This window comes from Lepisosteus oculatus, chromosome 2 (assembly GCF_040954835.1).
Source record: "Lepisosteus oculatus isolate fLepOcu1 chromosome 2, fLepOcu1.hap2, whole genome shotgun sequence".
Classification (NCBI taxonomy): domain Eukaryota; kingdom Metazoa; phylum Chordata; class Actinopteri; order Semionotiformes; family Lepisosteidae; genus Lepisosteus; species Lepisosteus oculatus.
Window position 1 is genome coordinate 64,673,338 of NC_090697.1, and position 20,740 is coordinate 64,694,077.

A 20,740-nucleotide genomic window follows, 5' to 3' on the forward strand; every position below is an offset into this window, starting at 1 on the left:
AATGGAGATTGTGAAATTTCAAATGTTGTTCACATATTTTATATACAGTGTAAGTACTTTATAATCACTTAGCATTCTATATTGTGTACTTACAATTTCCTTTCTTGCATTTGTGAAATTGGCAAGAAATGTAATAAGATAATTTGTATAAGACAAGATTAGAGCAATAACATTCAAAGAGCAAAAGGAAAGATGTGAAATATGGTAGATCGGTTTAATCAATTGTAGCGCCCTCTCCTGGCATTGCGGCCAAAGAGCCAACAGCTGGGGTCCATAGTGAGGGAAAGAACGGGAATAGTAGTGGCCAAGGCAGGGACTAGGAGAGCCACTGGCAAGTGTGCTTACCAATTGTGGAACCGGTTTACACAGTCGCGAGATCGCCCGGACTCATGTAAATAGTTTCCCTGGTTTTGCACCCCTTATACACATGTACCCAATTACCACCCTATAACTGTGTAACTGTACCCGAATTGACCCCAGTGTGATGTAGGCTGTTAGTGTCTCCTCTCCCTCTGTTATGGTTGCTGTGCCCGATGCATGTCCGAATAATAAAGCGCCGTATTCTCATTTAACAAGAGCCTGAGTTCCTTTCTCTATCCTTGCCGAACCTGTCATGTTACACAATTATGAAAACGTTCTGTCCTACAGAAAAGAAATGAAACTAGATGATTTATCAGTTCAGATAATTCTGCCTAAAGTTAGATGATTGTTGCAAATCTGGCAGTTTTTTACAGGAATATTGAGACTCCAGTGTATGTTTAATAGCTTTCTCCAGGTCATACCTTGATTTTTTATATAGTTCTCTGTCACCTGACTGAAAGGCAGCAGAGTGCGCTTTAAGTTTACAGCAAATGTCTTTGTTCATCAAGTGCTTCTGATTGGGATAGGAACACATCTGTCCAAACAGTAATTGATGTGGGACGTGACCTCCTCTGTATACTCATTTAGATCAGTGGATTAATTTATGAATATACAGTACACCAATCAGTCATCTCAAAAGAGTCTGTGAGTTCCTGCTCAGCAGCGTCTGACCATTGCTGCACAATCTTAATTGCAGGTGACACACTCTTCAGCTTCTGCATGGAAGCAGGAAGAAGGACCGTGGAGGCGTGGTCAAACTTCCCGAAATGTGAGCAGTATGCTGCTCTAATAATGGTTTAACAGTGAACCAGTGTGTTACTGCCTCCAGTGGGAATAGAAACATGTTGAAAGATTTTTGGTAGTACTTTCTTACGGCTGCAGTGGTTAAAGTCCTCCGTCACGATAGAGACAGCTTCCGGATTCGTGTTTTCATATTTGCTGATGACACTCTACAACTTGTTGAGTACTGCTTCAGTATTAGCATGCATCTGAATGTACACAGCAGTCATAATAACAGCGGTAAATTCCCCCGAAAGGTATAAAGGGTGGTATTTAATAGTGAGGTATTCCAGATTAGATTAGCAATATCTGTAGAGAATTTCTATGTCAGTGCACCAAAGGTTATTGAAGATTAATCGCTGTGTCTTGTACAAACAATCAGGAATACACAATTCTCACAGCTTATCTCTTCCCTGAACAGACAAGCCAATGCCTTGAGGACCGGGGTATTCCAGGATTCCTATCCCCTTGCTCCTAAACTTGATCACTGTACTGTTTCCCAACTGTACAGCTACCCTAGCCATGTCCAAACTGTAAGTATAAGGATTTATTAACCAAGATGACATTGTGCAAATCTCATACTTAAAGCCGCTGAGCACTTCAATAATATTTATTTAACCAGGTGGCGATTTGATCTCACCGGAAAATGTTCATGGCCCTGAATACTAGATGTGTACTGTTAAATGTTTGGCTTGCCTGACCTACTGTAGATAGCACAAAAAATAGAATAAAAAACGCAGAACCATCAGTTTATGAAGTATTTCATTTCCGTTTAGAGCACAATATAAATAGCACATCCAAAACTTTATTTTACATCTCCAAAAGTTGTAATAAATCATAGGAAGATCAATGATTTTTACATCACAGATATTTTTAAAGATGCATTTTTTAGCTATGGAATGTTATTTTAGCCCCCTAAGAGAATATAATTCATAGCTCTAATATGCTGTTGGGCAGACTCTTAAAGAAACATATAGTATATATTTACTTGCCTGGCGTTTGAATTGTTTGAATTGAAACGTCAGCAGGTTGCAATTTTGGTAAAGTACAGACCAGTATAATTCTTAGCATTGTTTATTTTAATGTTATGTTTACTTCATACTGAAAGTGCATTATCTTTGAAAGTATTTTTTCTTACAAATGTTTAAAAAATTGAATAAATTGGTACACTTACATAACCATACAATCACAGCATGAACACAGCCACAAAATGTTATTAGGAGACATTATTAGGTAATTATTCGGTATAAGGTATTTGGATCAACCTTGCTTTTCATTTCTCCAAACAATTTGGAAAAACAAATAGAAAAAGATTTAAGTTATTCAAAGTATCTAACTTGTTAAGAGACAGACAAGTTGTAAAACCAGGAAAACGTTGAAAAAGAAAAATATGATGGTCACCAGTCCTGTTAAATGTTAAAACATTTTTGTCTGGACAAAGTGGGCAATTAATATACCCTATATTCCTTGATGATTTATTTGTTGCTACAGTCTTCTTCAATACTCACATCTGTCTAAAAAGAAAACATAGTATATCAAATTAAATTGGTTGAAGTTGAGGAATGCAGATGTTCATATTTGCATAATTACAAATCTGCATCAAGAGTTCCATGATGCAGACTTCAGTAGGAGAGGTGCGAAATAATTATGATATATATATATAATATCACAATTCCTGTTGAAAGTAACTCTGAATACTGTAGAGCTGCACAAAGATGAGACGGGAAGCTAAAAAACTGGCACATACAGATTCTTCAAAAGATTTATTATTTCAAAACCGACCAACAGACAAAATTATCAGACAAATCTCCATAATCGAGAAAATTCAGATTTATATTGTCTTATTACTGACAAAGACTTGTACAGTACATACATGTACAATATACTGTACAGTATACAGTCACTTTCTCAGTTAGAGTCAGTCACTCTCTCAGTAAGACTGCATTGCCAGTGGCAAACTTTAAGCAGTGTTACTTGAATTTCAATTTTGCAGCTTCATGAGAAATTATACACATTGACTAGACAAATGTGGTAGAAGTAAGAATCGGTGTGTGATATAAATGCAAAATTCAAATCTGTATTTGAGATCTTGCATCATTTCCTAACCAATTACATACATTCTTTTCAAGATGGAGGTCAAGCCAAAGACATTGACAATGAAAATGTCAGTATATGTTAAAGGAGGCTTTTAGAGCTTTAAGAGCCATCACTGACGATCATGTTTTTCTATTAAAAATGTGTCAAGGTAGGCGTATCATATCACAGTAGGTGACAAGAACAAGTTCAAGAAAAAAGTTAATCACTTTCATTCCCTCTCCATCCATAACCATTCTGTAGCATTTCCATGGCTCTTTTCATCAAGTACTGTATGGTGGTTTTGATAGCCTCATTTACATGCCCTACTCTCTCAAATGCCAGATTACAGTATGTACTAATTTGCTTGTCTTCCAATTTACAAAATACCGTGGATATTTTCTGAATCTGAATAAAATGCTTTGGTACAGATGTAGAGCAAGAAACAAAGTTAACAAACAAAAGCCAGTTTCAGAATTTCAGTTTGTAAATATGATCTGTAAATTAAAATGTATTGATTTACATATTCTTGTTGAAAAAGCTTCTATCAAATCAATGCCATAGATTCAGAAATTAATCTTAATTAACTGAATCTGCTAAGTTAAAAATTTGCTATGAAATGTCAGTCCATTACTTAAAATTCAAGGAAACAATGCAAAGAAAATTATTTGTAAATTTGAGAATTAGAAGTGCTTACTCACTCATCACCGTCCTGCTTGTTTCTTTCTGGAAAATAAAACTAAATTCTTAAGAGATACAGTTACAATGAACTCTTTTTATCTCTAAAACATGCAATTTGTCTACATAAAAGGATAATTACTTGGCATTGTTTTGCTTTCATATTAAAATCACAGCACATAATTTTGCTGATGTGTTCCATCAAACATTCCTTTTCATTTAAATGCTGCATTTTTACATTGTGTATGTCGTACTTTCATTTGATCTCTGTTTTGTATGTCCAAAATACACAATAGAAAATGAGCTTGCTGGTTTAAGAAGAATGAGCAAAGGTTTCCGGAGTAAGTTGAATAAGATTTATAAAAAATGCTAATAATGTAAGAAAGACCAACGTACTGTGTTTGAAATAAAAGATAGATGAAACTGCCATTGCTATCAGGAAAAGTAATTTACCAGAAGCAACCCAGATACAATGATGAGAGTATTGTCCTGAAAAAAAACAAACATGCACATGATTATACAGTATACCATAAAAGAACTGCAACAGTCAGATCTAACCCACTTAATGAGATATGCTGGACATACATATCAAAGAAAATCACATAAAACCACAAAAGAATCAAGTTTTCAATATGAAAGATATCATGTTGTTAAACTGAAAGTATTATAATATTAGCATTTGTGTATGACCTCCCCATGTATTCGCACAGTCCTAGCAGTGTTGCTGCTCAGATCTGATCAGTCTATGAATACACTGTTGTAAGATGTTCATCCATTCTTCCTGGGCAGCCAGCTGGCTCAGATGTCTGATCATATGTGTTTCCTGCTAGTTTGGACCCATTTCTTGTCCACTCTGGTTCTAAGAACTTCGTATTGTGTTAAGATTGTAATCCTGGTACTGTGGTTTGGCATTGTCCATTTTGAAATTTTACATTTCCAGAAGAGCTTTACAAGACTAGAAAAAACAGTTTACTCAAGGACGCATCAAAGTATTGCTAAGCTGTGAGGTTGTTCTCAGTCTGCACCATAGATATTCTTGGGCTGAAGAATGCTAAGAAAGGAAGCAAAGACAAGCTCAAATATATCTGAAGATTTTTCAGAGAGGCTCAGTCTAAAGAGAAAAGTGGATTCCATGCAGCCATAGAGACAAGTGAAATTCATATGCAGATTACCTGCCACAAAATACCTGCTGGTGGAGCAACACATAATAAGATTTATTTTTAGTTACTAGTGGCCCTGAAATGAAGAATTTCCAAAAGAGCATTGAGCTTAATTAACAAAACGCATCTAATATGTGATTACAAAAATACACTCTCCATAGGTTCTACTTATGCCAGATCCTATGCTAGCAATAACCTTTCTTAGTAGAGTATCCCGTGTATTCAGCATGGAATTATTTTGCAATGTTTGCAAATTTTGAAAGATATTATCAATAGATCACAGCTCACTCTAGGGCCCACATTCTGAATTGTCAAAGTCTGTGAGGTCATTGATCATGATACCTGTCAGTTTTAGGACACCACCAAAAATGGTCCTAAATGATGGTATCACCCAATCACCTGCACCCTCTTCAATAAAAATAAAAGACATCAGACTTTCCGTTTGAACGTTCTCTGCTCAGAAAATTTCCGTGAACCCTATTTTTGCTGGCCTTGTCCCATTTCAGCCAATACAGCTGACCACCTTGTCCACAAAGCCGAAGCAAAATTCTTAGCAGTCATTCCATTGGGTTTGCTTAAATCTCCTGAAATAATGTATAAGATTAATAATGCTATGTGCTTCCTTTAGATTAGTCTTTTCCAAGAATCAGTGGAATCCTGACCATGTGAAAATTTGTGAGAATATATTTTATAATCATTGATGTATAGTAGCGGTATTTTTCATGTGTCACATTAATGTTTAAAAGAACTAGACCAAGAACACATCAAAACCATTTGTTTGGTACTGATACCAAATTTAATTGAGTGGTAATGGTCAATTAACCCTCTGAGCTCTGACCACAGAGCAGGGTTCGGCAGTTTTTTTTAAAAGCATGGACACTCTTGTCTGTAGCTGCAGAGAGCAATGACTTTGATGAAGGCTATGAATGCAGAACTGAGATATTTTTTGTTGTGGTGATTGCTGAGTTCTTGGTAGAGGAGGAAAAAAATATATTTCTGCATTAGTTGTATGTTTTGCCTGAAAGAAGAATGAAAGGATGGAAATTCATGAAATTCATCCCCAAGAGCATGAAACAGTTTTAAGGTAAATACCCCCACCTCTTAGGCTACTGGAGAACCCTGTTGCAGACTGATACTCACCAGCTTCATCTCTGGACACATTTGATTCTGAATATCCTGAAACAATAGGGAGAAACATTTGAGGAATTTAGAAACAAACATAATGATATTAATGAATTTAGACAAAGTATGATTAAAACAGCAAAAAGAACGTCCACAAAAAGGTGACGTAAGTTATAATGAAAGCAAGATATACTGTACATTATACTTTAGAGAAAGGACAGGCTTGGAACTATTTTTAGGTTTTGAAAAGTTGTTGCATCCAGTTGAAAAACAAACACTCATCCAGCCACATGGGACAGGAGAGCAACATTTGTAACTTATAACTGTAATATAATGTTATCACCATCTACCATTCTCCATTTGATTTGCAGTAACATGTATTAGATATCTTAGAAATGAAAAGACAAGTTTATAGTTTTTCATTTATTAATTTAGTCAAATACCATTACTGACAAATTGGAAAGTGCAGACAACAATATAATTCCTAGAATTGTTTCTTTTAATTTTGTGTTTACACGGAAAATGCATTATCTTACAAAATATCCTTTCATGTAAATATTAAAAAACATTGAATAAATTGGTGCACTTACAGTAGATAATCATACAATCACAGCATGAAAACAGACAAATTATTTAAAAGAATTATGCATGCTGCTTATTGTAGATTAAAAATGTTTCTCTTTAATTTGAGCTTTAACATAAACCAGCCAGAATACGAGTTATAATTTCCTAACGGGTCCATTCAATTCAGTGTCAAGGGGAACTGAAGTCTACTCCAGTAAGCAATGTGTACAAGGCAGGAGACACCCTGGACAGGACACCAGTCCATCGCAGGGTACACACAGACACAGACACAAAGATATACACTCACAACAAGGCCAGTTTTCCCAGAAACCAATTAACCTACTAGTGTGTCTCTGGACTGAGCAAGGAAACAGGAGCACTCAACAAACTGGCTCCACGCAGATAGCACCCAAGTTCCAGAATTAAGAGCCCAGTGCTGCAAGGCAGCAATGCTAACTACTGCACCACCATTCCATTCCCGTAAGCTAAAATATGATTAATGTATTTCTTAAGTGCTGAAAGATTATTAAAGTAAGTTTCTCCCAGCTTCACAAAAACTATATTCTAATTTCCTCAAGTCTTTATTTCTGATAAATAAAACTGTGAAAAGTAAATGACACAAATGCACTTTACAGTATGTACAGTAGTTGATAATGATAACGATTCGCTATAAAAATAAGAAACAATCCTATACTTTCAAAACTATTACTAACCATCATCTTCCAGATTTACTCTGATGCTCTGGCTGCGTCTTGAGGTCACCATTGTTTCTCCCAGCTTCACTTCCACCGAACACCTGAGGAGAATCTGAGGACTCTTCCCACTGTGTCTCTCTGACACCAGCTCTTTCACAGGGAGAGCCAGGCTGCAGGAATTAAACTCTTCACTGTAGGGCACTGATCCAAGAGGAACTGTGTCATACTTATTGTAAAAATGACAATGTGTTCCTGTGTTCGCATAGCAGAACATTTGGACAACATCTTCTTCATTGACATACTGGGAGTGTGCTTCAATACGAGGTCTTTCCAGTTGACTTAGCTTGTCTGTTGGAGGAAAGATATAATATGATCTATAATAATAATTCCTTACACTTATACAGTGCTTTTTTGGACACTTGACTCAAAGCACATACACGTCACCACCACCATGTGTGTACCCCCCAACTGGATGAAGCGCTGGCAGCCATAGTGTACAAGTATACTCACCACACACCAGCTATCAGTGGAGAGGAGAACAGAGTGATGAAGCCAGTTTAGAGATGAGGATTATTAGGAGGCCATGATTGGTAAAGGCCAGAGGGAAATTTGGCCGGGACACTAGAGTAATACCCCTACTCTTTTTGAGAAACGTCCTGGTATTTTTAAACACCACAGAGAGTCCGGACCTTGGTTTTATATCTCATCCGAACAATGGATGATAAATAATGATGATTAATTATCCTTTGCTACAGACTTTAAGTACACTATATTTTAATTTTCGATTATTGCAGTAGGCGTAATTGCTGACAAATACACTTTTAAAATAAACCAAAGTTTAACATATTATCATTTAACTCACCAACAACCTCCACTTTGTTAATATCACTGTGCTGTGAATGTTTTAGCTGTCCATCAATCATCATTTCAACAGAACAGCTCAGAGACACTTCAGTGCTCCTCCCAAAGTCTCTGTCCCCCACTAACTCCTCGACAGGGATAGAGAGGTGACAGAACTTATATTTTGCACTGTATTGTGTTGTTTTGAAAGGGACCGCACTGTGATTGTGGTAGAAATGGCAATGAATTCCTCCATCAGATCTGCAGCGAATCATAATGTTGTCTCCTATATTGGTTTGTTTCACTGGAGAATCTATATATGGTTTTGTCATCAAGGCTGAAAGCAAAACAAACAATTTCAATTATTCAAAATTTAAAAATGCAAATGTATCTAACAAAAGAAAAATTTTAATTATTTAATTAAATTATTTAATTTTTAGTTGATACAGAAAAATTACTTTAGCCTTTAAATAACAACTTTTACCATACTGTACGCAGTTTGGGAAGTAGAACCTAGCCTTCTTAATCATTTGTAGATCTAATTGAAAATATAGAAATTAAACAACCACGTTTCAAAGCGAGCAATGTTTGACCTTCTGGTCAAAAATAATTTATTTTGTTCTCACCTTGTACTTCTGTGGGAGCCACCAGCAAATAACTACAGTACTTATATTATTTGTCAGATTGTGCTAAAACCAAATTTAAAGAAATTAACAATTTTCTTGATTTCAACTCATACACTTTATATTATCCTGTTATCCATTGTTTGTAATCAATGTAGTAGTGAATTAACATCACAGTGTGTTGTCCACAACGGTACTATAGTGTGCATGATTTCATCAGAGTAATCTTACATTCCTATAATTCCAAAAGTTCTAGCTTTCCACCATGCACAGTTCCTTCCTTCACATTTGTTTTAAACCATGCCGTTATTTATGCAATTGCTCAATACAATAAAACAAATCTATTTCTGAATTATATACAGTTGTAAACTGCTGTAGCTAAAGAATTCATGGGAATCTAATATTTGTCCTGGAAAGATTTTACTACTATTTGCCAGCTCAATAATATTATGTCACCAATAAAATCATCAACTAAAATTTATTTTTGTAATGATCGCAATTCGTATCAAGTGTGCAGATTTGACAAAACCATACATAGACTGATAATGTTTAATAGGCTGTTCGCATTATTATTCTTGCGAAATAAAACAGAACTAAAGAAATAAATTGCATACTGTACCTGCATTTTCCATCTTCACTTCAACCCCAACTATAATTTTGACACAAAAAACCTCTGTTAATCCTAACCTAGAAATTACATACAATTAAAATATTATTGACTAAGAATACAAATTATTATAATAAGAAAAGTTATGGTAGAGCAAACAAATCTAATAATTAAAATGTTACACTATGTACTTACTCAGCATATAAAAATACATTAATAAGATCATCTTATTGTGAGCTTTGATGGTAAAATTGTGCCAGCTGCAGTAAAGTGACTCTGAGTGAAAAGAACACAGTGAGCAGAAATAGGAAACATAACAACCCACACCAAGTGAACGTAAAGTGACGCTGTTTTGTGCAACTCAAACTATTAAGCAGGTACCCTAAAGACATGGACCACAATTTGAAAATAAATGCTACCTCAGTAGTTCAAAATTATGTGTTCTGCTTACTTTCTTTGAGAGATTAAGATCTTAATAGATTTCCATTATTTGAGTGCCTACTGTTACAAGTTTGGTACGGTATGTTGTATTTTTTCTCTCTAACCAAACCTCTAATGGTTGATTTCTTACAGACCAAAATAAGCATCTGTTTTTTGTAAAACAGTAAAAAGTAATAACGAACAGATCTGTGTGAATTAATAGGTCTCTAGATGCCATCCATTAAAATGTATATGAGATTAATAAAGCTAAATGATAAAAATATATGCTTCTTTAATCATTAGAGCATCACATATACTGTAGATCAATTCAGAAAGTATTTTAAAAATGAGGTCGGGTTTATTTGACACATTTGGTGAAAACACGGAACACAGCTCTTACCATGTGTTTCCTTAAAAATGAAATGGAAAAAAACAAAAACCTCATTCACTTGCCAGGAAATGTCATTCTTATCAATTTGGCCCTATGCAATGCTGGAGAGTTTTACAGTAGAGTCCCTCAGGTTTAATATAATTAATTAATAAAATAATATGTATACCTCTGGATCTTACTTTCTTATCAAAGCTCCCTTGCCGTTGTTAATTTTAGTTTCTAATTTTGATATTTCAATATGTAAGCCAGCCTAGCATACAAAAACATACAAAAAAACAAACAAGACAAAACCTAAACAAAACAGACAGATAAACAAAACCTGTTTTGGTCCCTCTGAGCATAGTTTGAGCACAGAATAAAACTGTCAGCATTCACATTGCATTTCCCCTGTATATCTGTAATAGTACTACATACCTGAAACTAGTTGACCCAGCGCTGACCAGTGACATCTTGCTTGGCAGTGGGATTGTTGTCAGTGACGACAACAAATCAGTGTTCATTAAGGTGTTCATGGAATTTTTCAGTTACTGCTCATTTTAAAGCTAGAAATTCAAGTTTATATGCAGAGGGAGAACATGTTTGTTCAGATCTGTTCCTCTGAGCATACGCAGATGTCAAGCAATACTGTAGAGGAACAGCAGTGGTGGCATATCCTTTAATGCCTGGAATATCCAGAAAACCCAAGGAACTGCAGCACTTCTCTCCTGTTGGCAGGTTGAGTGAGCTTTAATGCTCTCTGCCAGCACAACATGGCCAAAATCCAGTATTCTTTCCTCAACAAGCTGCATGTTTAGACATATTCAACAGTTAATAATGAAAATGACAGCATCTGGAATGACCCCCTAAAGCAACTGTTTTTTTAAGCAAAATCATAATTATGTTCATACTGTATGTATCCTAGACAGTAAATCCATGGACAGACAGCTGAGGATTTTTTTTTCCACACATGTCCTGTGGCTCCAACAAGCTGGCAAATGTTCATTGATCAAGGATTTCTATTACTAGCCTTCACTGTTTTCCAAATGTTTTGTTTGTTGAAGATCAGGTGAAAATGGACATGGTAAAACATTAAGAGTTCTGAGTGTTGCTATCCTGAATAAAATTGTGGTACAGTATTTCAACCACAGTGTGGTTTTGCAGTATCTTGCTGGATAATCGTTATATCATTAAATTGTATGCTTTCAAGAAATACTGTAGTTCCTGAGCTACAGCAAAGAAATGTGCCATCCCTAGTCTACTTTTGAATATAACTGCTGATTGCTGATGTTTTACATTCTAAAAGCAATTTCTCTCACTACAAAACCACCTACAAAACTGGAATCAATTCTTCAATGATAAAGATTCAGATATGGGGTGCTATCTGCATGGGGTTTTTATGTTCTCCCAGCAGTCAATGCCCACAGTTCAGAGACATACTGTACCGGTAGGTTAATTTGTTTCTGGGATAATTGAGTGTGTGGGTGTCTGTGTTTACTCGTGTGTGCCCAGCATTGGAGTGGCATCCCATCCAGGGTGTATTTCAGACTTGCACCCATTTCTTGCCGGGATAGGCCTCTTGAATTGGATGACACACTTAGAAGATATCAGGAAGATTCATGAAAGAAGAATTGCTGCTTTGCTTGTAGAAATATGCATTACTTGTTTATTTTTATTTTTTTACTAAAATTATAATACAGGAAATACAATACATTTGCAATACATTTCTCTGTGGAGATAACTGTATAAACAGTTTCAATTAATTAAATTATTCAGTTACATAATTAAGGGATTTGACAATATAAAATTAGGAAGACCAGTGATCCTTAAATACCTCAGCTGACTACTCTATAGTAAAATACTTTAAATTTGTTCTTAAAGAGATTGAGCTGCTGTTTCATTTTGGACTGGTTTACAAGCATTGTCAGTATGTATTTGTTAATACAGATGTTGAAGACATGAATCTCTCCTCTTACACTGTCTCTGGACCACTGTATCTCAGTGTATCACCACAGCGGCATACTGTGAGTTTTCAGTGACCTGAATCACTGGGGCTGTTATCTTCTGACGTTCAGTATGCATCAAAGTGGAATAGCATACTTCATTGTCTGTGACATGCTGTTTCTGTAAAGAAGAGTAAAATGAAAAATAATGTTACAATACAGCACCTCTATTCAAATAAAACAGGTAAAATTTGCCTTGATTATTTTGTCTTTCTAGCTATTTTGCTGTTCTACTGTCAAATCTTTGAGGTTGTCAATGTTAACAAAAAAGTAGTTCTACTGTACATGTGTCTGTATAGAAACAGTTTAGAATTCAAACCACAAATTTCATTTTAATATTAGATGTGATGAATGTTACTTGTGTTAATTGCAGCATTGTTTAAATCTTTTGTAAATGTTAAAATTTAAAAAATGTGACTTTTTTATGTGTTATGGGTCTCCCGATGCATTCAAGTTAGGTACCCCTACACCAAGTGTGGGACTGTTTACCCACTAGTAGAAAATGGGTTTGGTTCATCATGAGACAGGTTAGTTTTACTCTACTGATGATGTGTCTTTGTGATAACAATCCTGCTTAGTAAAAGTAGAGGCACAGGTGCCTGTGCTTGGCTGAGGAGCCATTGGTACAAAGCTACCACCTTTGTGATTAAGATTGAACTCCTCTAAGACACTTTAAAAGGTCACCAATAATTCATCCTAAATTATACTAATATTGTACACTAAGTTTTCAATGTCTAATGTATCCACTAATGGCTCAAATACAATGTACAAAACAGCATAATTTCACAGGCTGAGATGCTGCCGGGGGACCACAGGAAGTAAAAGTAAAGTCGCTCACATGTCACTGCAAGATTACGTGGCACTGGTTGACAGTTATGAATCATTGCATATGCTGCATTGGGGTTTGACCTCCTATGGTGGTAAAGGATATTGATGCAATACATCATGCCATGTGAGGTATTACTGAATTGAAAGATTAAGGGATTACTTTGATGTTCTTGCACTTGTACAAGTTGGTGGATATCAAATCTCAAACTGTGTTTATTATTTTATTGAGCGGTGAGATCATCATCATCACCAACAACAACCATGACACTGTTGCCATCTCTATGACTCAGCTGATCATTCTTGGGTTCTACTGTGTCACAAAATGAGTTACAGAACTAGAATTCATGAAAGCTTAATATGTAAAAAATACTGAGTTGTCTAACTCCTGTATTCAATCAGGTCTTTAGAACTTCTAATGGCATTTAAATGTTTTAGTTTGTGTAGTTGTTACTGTATGAATGCAATTCTTCAGGTAGTCCTAATTATGTTAATAGTTATTTTTTATTTATTAAACACAGTTGATTAGGTTGTTTGATAAATTATAGCACTGTTGACATTCAGAGATGATGTGTGGGTCTTAAATAACCTAATGAATTTGTATTGCAATATGTCTGCCAGCACATGTTTGTGCATCTTTACATAACATAACCATGTTTAACCACAATTCTTACTTATCACCTTTTTGCCATTTCAAGGGTAGCAAGTGCATACAGTAGGTGAGATGTGGTCTTAGACATATTCTGCAGACACAGCAAAAACCACTTTTAACTGTATACTGTAATTAACTTGTTGGTCTGTCATAATGCTCAATTACTGTAGGTATTAAATACACATTCTTGAGTGTTTCAAAACATGTCCTTGGTGATATTTTTACCATGACTCTCTGTTGTCCTTTATTAATACTGGCATCTGTAAAAAAATGAAAATAAAAAAGCATAAGAAAGCTTCGGAAGATTTGAAAGCTGTGAAGAATATCTATACTTAATTACTTTCCTTATATCAGTTACCATAATTCTGTAGTTTTCACACATACTTACAGACAGTATTCTCAAGATTGCTGTTTTCATGCTGTTCTACATCCCTACGGGAGACAACAAACATATTTAGGAACAGAGCCCATGCAGACAAGCTCATGAATATCCAAAAGTGATACATATTTTGAAAAATCCCAACGGGAATCTTCAAAGATGGAAAAAAAAATCAAGCAGTAGTCATCTTTATATTATCTGTTTACAATAAAAATGTGTTTTAGGTAAAAGTATACATAACACACTGTACATTATTTGCATGCAAACACAATGTTAAAAAAAATGTTGTAAACCAATTGTTTTGCGATATTACTTAAAAAAGATATCAAGGCAGTGCTATTAACACAAAAAAAAGATGGAAGGAGTTGAGAAATGTTGACTCACCTTTCACTGACATGTTTGTTTCTCTCTGATAAATAAAACCAACAAACAACCTGAGAAATATTGTCCAGTGCAGTGAATTTAAGTTTTTTTTTAATTAATAAATTCATATGTTATCTGGTATTGTATATGATATTGGATGGTATAATATGCAGTATTTTATTCATTAAAATAATTCCAAAGTCTACTAATTTGCAGTTTTGTGGGAATTTTATCATGTTAAATAGTAAAGAAAATATGTGTTAATTATATAGCTCTGATCTAGTATAAACAGAGAAATGAGGTTCAGCGTAGACCAAAAAGCCTTCTGGAGTAAAATAGATTAATCTGATCAACTACAAAAACATATTCTTTCCATCTCACTGGCAAAACAGTGACAGATTATTTTGCTAGGAACTACATCATGTTTAAATGAAACAGCTACAGTATTGTAGGAGTTCAGAAAACCTGTTTTAGGAAGAATGGAGTATTGCTAATGGAAGACAAAATACACATACTGTGCTGGAAGAAGACACAGGTCAGAACTAGCATTGGAATCAGGAAGGATAATCCACCAACAGCTGCCCACTTGACATTTTTTGGAAGATGCCCTGCAGCAACAAATGGAAGAATCTTTTTTTTAACTAAAGCTGACAATGTAGCACAACGAAAAATAATATGATGTTGTTTTCATCTACTGTAGGTACTGTAGATGATCCTCTAGATAAACGTTCATGTTCATTTCCATAATCTAAGGTATAATTACTTGGCTTGGTTTCCACATCTTTCTCTGTAGATGGATTCTGGAGAATCGGGTTTTTTAATGGACGTTGCACTGAAGTGCTTGATACTCCAAGTCATGTACTTTATTAAAATAAAGAGATGCTGGTTTGCAAAAGCAGAAGAAATAATAAAACGTCTCTGGCATAGGACAACGATTTTGTGTAAAGGTATAGCATTCTTGCTTTTCTGTACATATAGTAGAAGATGTCCCTGTGACATATTCTACTATATGTACAGGAACAGGAACAGGAACAGATGTACAGGTACAGGAACAGGAACAGGAACAGATCATCATGGACAGAGAAAATTCATTGTGTGAACTCACAATTTCCTTTTATGATTCCATTTTTATGAAGTTCATCTGATTTGGTAACATCTGGAACAAAAGGTAGACAGATTTGTATTTAATTAAAATGCTATACAATTTTATTCTGTTTAGACTTTTATTTATTTTGCATACATGTGTTGCTGGAAAGTATAAAGTTTTATGAGTCATTTTGAAGTGGGACCTTGAGTAGACCTTCTTCCAGCAAGTTAACAGCATGCAATCAAAAATAACAGGTCATACTTTAGGTCTCCATATTTATAGTCTATAAGTAGTTTATTAATACAGTATGTTATTAATAGTACTATATGTAAGAAAAGTACATAGTCCTAACCTCAAGATTAGGGCCCAGGCTATTTTAACTAGATAAAGATGAGGGTTTTGCTGATAACATCTACAGTAGTTAATCTACAGCATAAACATATTATTACAACAGTATGTTGTAAACTCATTTTATAAAACATGAGTAAATGTCATTTGCAATACCTAATCCAATTTGTTGCCAAATATAATTCATATTTTATAACAAAGAAGTTGCATGTCATGCAGAACACCCTTCAAACCTGAATAACATACAGACTAACAGTAGAATCTTGCATACTAGTAAGGATACCAAAATAGAATGTTTATCAACAATGTAAACACTGAAAAGAAAATTGGACTGAGCTTCAAGTAGTATCTGTGAAAAAGACACTGTACAGTGGGTGTGTATCTTGACATTGCTGTTGGATTCTAGACAATGTGGGGATGAAATAAAAAATAGAGTAGAACAGAATACATTGAACAGTAGAAAACAAAAGAAAAAAGAAATGAGGTGTTTCTGTGGTACGAGTTGAAAATAAAAAAAATAAAAAAATAAAAACACATATGGTTCAGGATATTGAGGTAAAAGTCCTTTTTTTTCAGCTGGTGAGAAATAAATGTACCACAGTGTAGTAAAACGTTTGGATTCACACATTTCCCTGCCACTCAATGATTGGTTAATCTATTTTTAAGTCCTTTCAACTCACAGATTGCTCCCTTTCACACCTCTGTCTCACATGTTTGTTCATACTTTTGTCTCACTACAGTAACTCCATCCATTTTCACCTGTTTCATTTGTTTTCCCTTGCCCACCTCCCTCCTCCTTATTCTACCCCTGTCCATTTTAGTTTTACACACCTGGGGAAGGTGTGACAGCCAAAACTGTCCAGTATTTGAATTTTTGCAGTGTGGAATTAACCTTTATTTCTTTCTTATTCTTAAACAAATATCAGATTTTAATATGTGTTGTGTTTATTGTAGTATATTATCCTAAGTGGGTAGCTGCTTCGGCATGCTTCGGCTGTAAAGGAACAAGTAAAAGGTTCATTCCATGCCAAAAAAAGAAAACACAACTTCACACCCGAAGAAGGCTTCACAGCCAAAACGTTGTGTTTTCTTTCTACTCTTTTCAGCATGGAATAAACCTATTACTTGTTCCTGTATATTATTCTATAGTTAAACAGTAAATTGTAGGTATCAGCTAATAGTATATAAAATTAACTAGAAATTAATTTCATACAAATTCATCTTTATCTTTATTTTATGTAAATGAAATGTAGCTCTCTAACACCATAAATTATAAAAATAAAAACAATATCAAATAAAAAATTAACCTTGTGCCTTTACTGCTCATGCACTGATCACACTAACTTACATTACTCTAACAGTAATGTGCAAAGCCTTGCAAAACAGTTCCCTTCTTTGCAGTCATCCCAGTTCTGTTGAGTTAAATATGATACAAATTTTTAAATGTATTTTAAAGTAAATATTTTTACTCTCATCTTAAATGCTCAAACGGAACAGTTTCATGGTTAAAAAAGGGTAAATGTCAGAACAAATTGCTTAAGCAAAACCAGGTCACAGGTGCAGCTGCTGGTATTCTTTGTGGGCCAGAAGTCTCAAACCAATGACCAGTCACTATATGTCCCATGACATGTTTCAAAAGAGAAGGGTTTCCTTGAATTTAATTGATGAAGTAATTTCTTACTTCGCAACCTGATCTGCTGTGAGCTGGCGATACAGTACAAAATGGCTGCTGCGCTTCAGAGATGTATGAAATGGGTCCCCTTCTATGACTAAAGTGCTTGAGGATTTTTGGGTTGAAAAACTGTAAACATGAAAGGGTCTATTATCATAAAACAGTAGCTTTAGCACTGTATATACAGTATACAGTACAGTACTTGAAATGTTTGGAAACGCTACAGAGTGCCAGGGCAATGGGCTTTTCAAAGACCATTTATCTTCTAACTGTTTAGTTTGTATGGAGTTTACTGAGACCCATAATGCTTACAGAAAAAGACAATTTATAAAACAGTCCTTTAGAGGATACAAAGTTATGCATGAGTATTTTTTAGTTGGAATCTAGAGAAGAAAATTGACAAAATGTTGATGTTTCATTCAATCATTGAACAATGAAAAGTTTGTTTGCAGTTAGGGATTTTCTTCTTCTTATTATTATTATTATTATTATTATATTTATTTATATGTATATTACATATATTATATTTATTGTTTTAGTCTCTTTACAAGCTTCCCTGAATTTTTAATCTTATGGTACTAGAAGGGTTCTGAGGAGCAATGTTGTTAAATATTGGTTTGCATCATGGTATTATTCATTTTTTTAAGTTTAATTCATGTTTTCTCCAGACTACCTGTGCATAGTGTACTCAATCTTTAAAATACCATTAATGACTGAACAAATGCATGAAAGAACAAGAACTGGTTTGTTTCTTACCTTCCACCTCAACAGTGATGTTCTTACTGCGTTGTGAAGTTGATGTTTGTCCCAGTGTACCTAGTTCAACAGCACAGCTCAGAACAACCTCAGTCCTGATCCCAGTCCCTCTCTGTCCCAACAGCTCCTTCCCAGACAGAGTGAGGGAACAGACTTTATACTGCTCCCTGAATGGCACTGATCTGAAAGGAGCTTCACTCTCATCAGTGTAGAAATGGCAACGTGTTCCTCTCTCAGCTTCACAGCGAATTGTAGCATTCTGGTCTGTGTTGATACGTTTCAGATCCATATCAATTCTAAGACGTCCAAACTTGGCTGCGGGAATAAAAACGGATGTATCTCATTAATCAGGATAAGAAATAAAAAGGGAGGAAAGGAGAAAGAAAACGTGATTTTAAACAATGTCACTTGCTTGAGTGGGAAGAATCACCATCCAATCACTAAATATTTCTGTGATTTTCAACATTAGTTACAATTGGAAATTGATTGGCAAAACTTTGCTCAACTGTTCAGAGCTGTTTATCAGATTTATCCAGAAGTTTCTGGAGTAATTAATTAACTGAAAAAATACAGCAATTCAGGCAGGAGACCTCATCAGTAGTTTCTAATCAGATGCCGAAGCAAAATTACATGGAAAAGTACATTTTAGATTTATAGTTCACACAAAAAACTCACAACATATTCAGTACTTTTGCATTTTTGGATTAATCTACCAATCAGACAAATGTACTTTCCCTTTCGAAAGATAATGGTCATCATTAAAAATAGATTACTACATCTTTCCCTGTTTTAAATTAAGATAATATTGCCATATTACTTCCTATTTATACCTGTATTATCTGATGTATACATTATATAAGCAAAAATAAATTAAGAAGGAATTAATTTGGCTGCACTTACCCTCCACCTTGATTCTGATCTTCTCACTGTGAGATGAAGTAATCATTTGCCCCTCACTTTCAAGCTCAACAGCACAGCTCAGACTGACCTCTGTACTGATCCCAGTACCTTTCTCTTCCTGCAGTTCCTTCCCAGACACCCTGAGGACACACACTTTATACTCTTCCCTGAAGGTCTCAGATCTGATATGGTTTGGATTCTGATCAATGTAGAAGTAGCAGCGTGTTCCTCTCTCAGCTCCGCAGCGAAGTTTAACATAGTCCTCTTCATCAATGTGCTTGCGGTCTACTTGAATTTGAACCTTTCCAACGCTAAGTGCTGGTAAATTATATGAGATTTGTCTCATTAATAACCCTTATGTTTTATTATAGATACAGTCTAAATCACAATTCTTTAATCCTTTAGACAAGCTACATTACACTGTCAAGCGTCCTTTATAAATATTATATTATATACAGTATCATAATATACTGTACCAAGATGCATCATTGTAATCCTATTCTGTTTGTCCAGATTACATCTGAGGTCTGCAATTATTCATTATGTTTCATGAACGTTACAGTCTAAAGGACAATTCTTCAGTGCTTTACGGAGTGGAGCAACGTAACACTGTCATATGTCTTTCGTAAACACTAAGAAATATTATATAACAGGAGACACCATTTTTTATAATGATTTGTCCAGATTACATTAGAGGAATGCAATTATACATAACAATTAATACTAAGACTTTTTCACCTAAAAAATAAGAGCACAGCTCCACGTAAAAACAGTAGTTGATTAAAGAATAATTCTAACCAAACACTTTACAGTTCTAATTTTAGAAATACCAATAACGATGACTTACCAACAACCTCTATTTTTTTTATTTCACTCTGCTGTGAGGTAACTGCTTGCCCATCTATCATCAGCTCAACAGCACAACTAAGAAGCACTTCAGTTTTATCCTGAACAGCTGTCTTGCCCAGTAGATCTCTCCCAGTCATAGAGAACTGACAGGTTTGATACTTGTATGGTGCTGATCTCAAAGGAACTGGGCTCTGATCAGTGTAAAGGTGGCACTGTGTTCCCCTCTCAGCTTCACAGCGAATGTAGACACTTTCCAGTAAATTGATAGATTCGGGTTGCACCTCAAGAATGGGCTGTGATAGTGAAACTGTTGAAAACAAACATCTAAGAATGTTCTCTTCTTCAGATTCATAAAAACATAGTCAATGATTGTAAGCAGTCAATAAAATATTTTCCACAGTAGGTATATTAATATCTTATTCTCCATACCTATGTTATGTGTTGCCTATTGATTCTAGAGGCAAATTACAATTTACATGTAGTTATTACCTCCAGAAATTATGGAGGACAAAACTGAGATGACTGTCTACATCTACAGTATGTAGAGTATGTAGATGTTTAATATTTATAAATATAAAATAATATGTAATTTAATAACATACTGTACCTGAGTAACC

The 20,740-nt window shown here is 34.9% G+C and overlaps 2 protein-coding genes across 3 annotated transcripts; both read right to left on the minus strand.

The window, feature by feature from the left end:
• Positions 1–1,885: 1,885 nt before the first annotated feature.
• LOC138224156 (uncharacterized) lies at positions 1,886–10,886 on the minus strand. 2 transcript variants are annotated; one of them, XM_069180629.1, is made up of 8 exons: positions 10,728–10,886; positions 9,515–9,544; positions 8,295–8,609; positions 7,451–7,780; positions 6,192–6,227; positions 4,288–4,380; positions 3,915–3,939; positions 1,886–2,654 (listed from the first exon to the last, which is right to left on the minus strand). In XM_069180629.1, the coding sequence occupies exons 2-8, from the start codon at positions 9,525–9,527 to the stop codon at positions 2,645–2,647; spliced, it is 822 nt and encodes a 273-aa protein (XP_069036730.1). In that variant the 5' UTR covers positions 9,528–9,544; positions 10,728–10,886; the 3' UTR covers positions 1,886–2,644. The 2 variants fall into 2 exon arrangements, with proteins under 2 accessions (XP_069036730.1, XP_069036724.1); XM_069180623.1 differs by lacking the exon at positions 10,728–10,886 and adding an exon at positions 9,698–9,776.
• Positions 10,887–12,081: 1,195 nt separating this feature from the next.
• Positions 12,082–20,416, minus strand: LOC138224148 (uncharacterized). The gene is made up of 9 exons (XM_069180614.1): positions 20,122–20,416; positions 19,275–19,592; positions 18,375–18,689; positions 15,617–15,667; positions 15,027–15,119; positions 14,533–14,557; positions 14,158–14,201; positions 13,995–14,029; positions 12,082–12,413 (listed from the first exon to the last, which is right to left on the minus strand). The coding sequence occupies exons 1-9, from the start codon at positions 20,258–20,260 to the stop codon at positions 12,288–12,290; spliced, it is 1,146 nt and encodes a 381-aa protein (XP_069036715.1). The 5' UTR covers positions 20,261–20,416; the 3' UTR covers positions 12,082–12,287.
• Between the last annotated feature and the right edge of the window lie 324 nt (positions 20,417–20,740).

Bases quoted from the DNA above. Each gene is read 5' to 3' on its own strand.
- LOC138224148 (XM_069180614.1), bottom strand. From the start codon at position 20,260: ATGACTGGGAGAGATCTACTGGGCAAGACAGCTGTTCAGGATAAAACT. The intron at 15,120-15,616 runs GTGAGTTCACAC...TTGTTGCTGCAG, and splicing joins TGGAATCATAAAAGGAAATT to GGCATCTTCCAAAAAATGTC. The intron at 14,558-15,026 runs GTATGTGTATTT...TTTATTTATCAG, and splicing joins CTGTGTCTTCTTCCAGCACA to AGAGAAACAAACATGTCAGT.
- LOC138224156 (XM_069180623.1), bottom strand. From the start codon at position 9,728: ATGATCTTATTAATGTATTTTTATATGCTGA. The intron at 9,545-9,697 runs GTAAGTACATAG...TCAAAATTATAG, and splicing joins AATGTATTTTTATATGCTGA to TTGGGGTTGAAGTGAAGATG. The intron at 6,228-7,450 runs GTTAGTAATAGT...CTATTGTTTCAG, and splicing joins AGTAAATCTGGAAGATGATG to GATATTCAGAATCAAATGTG.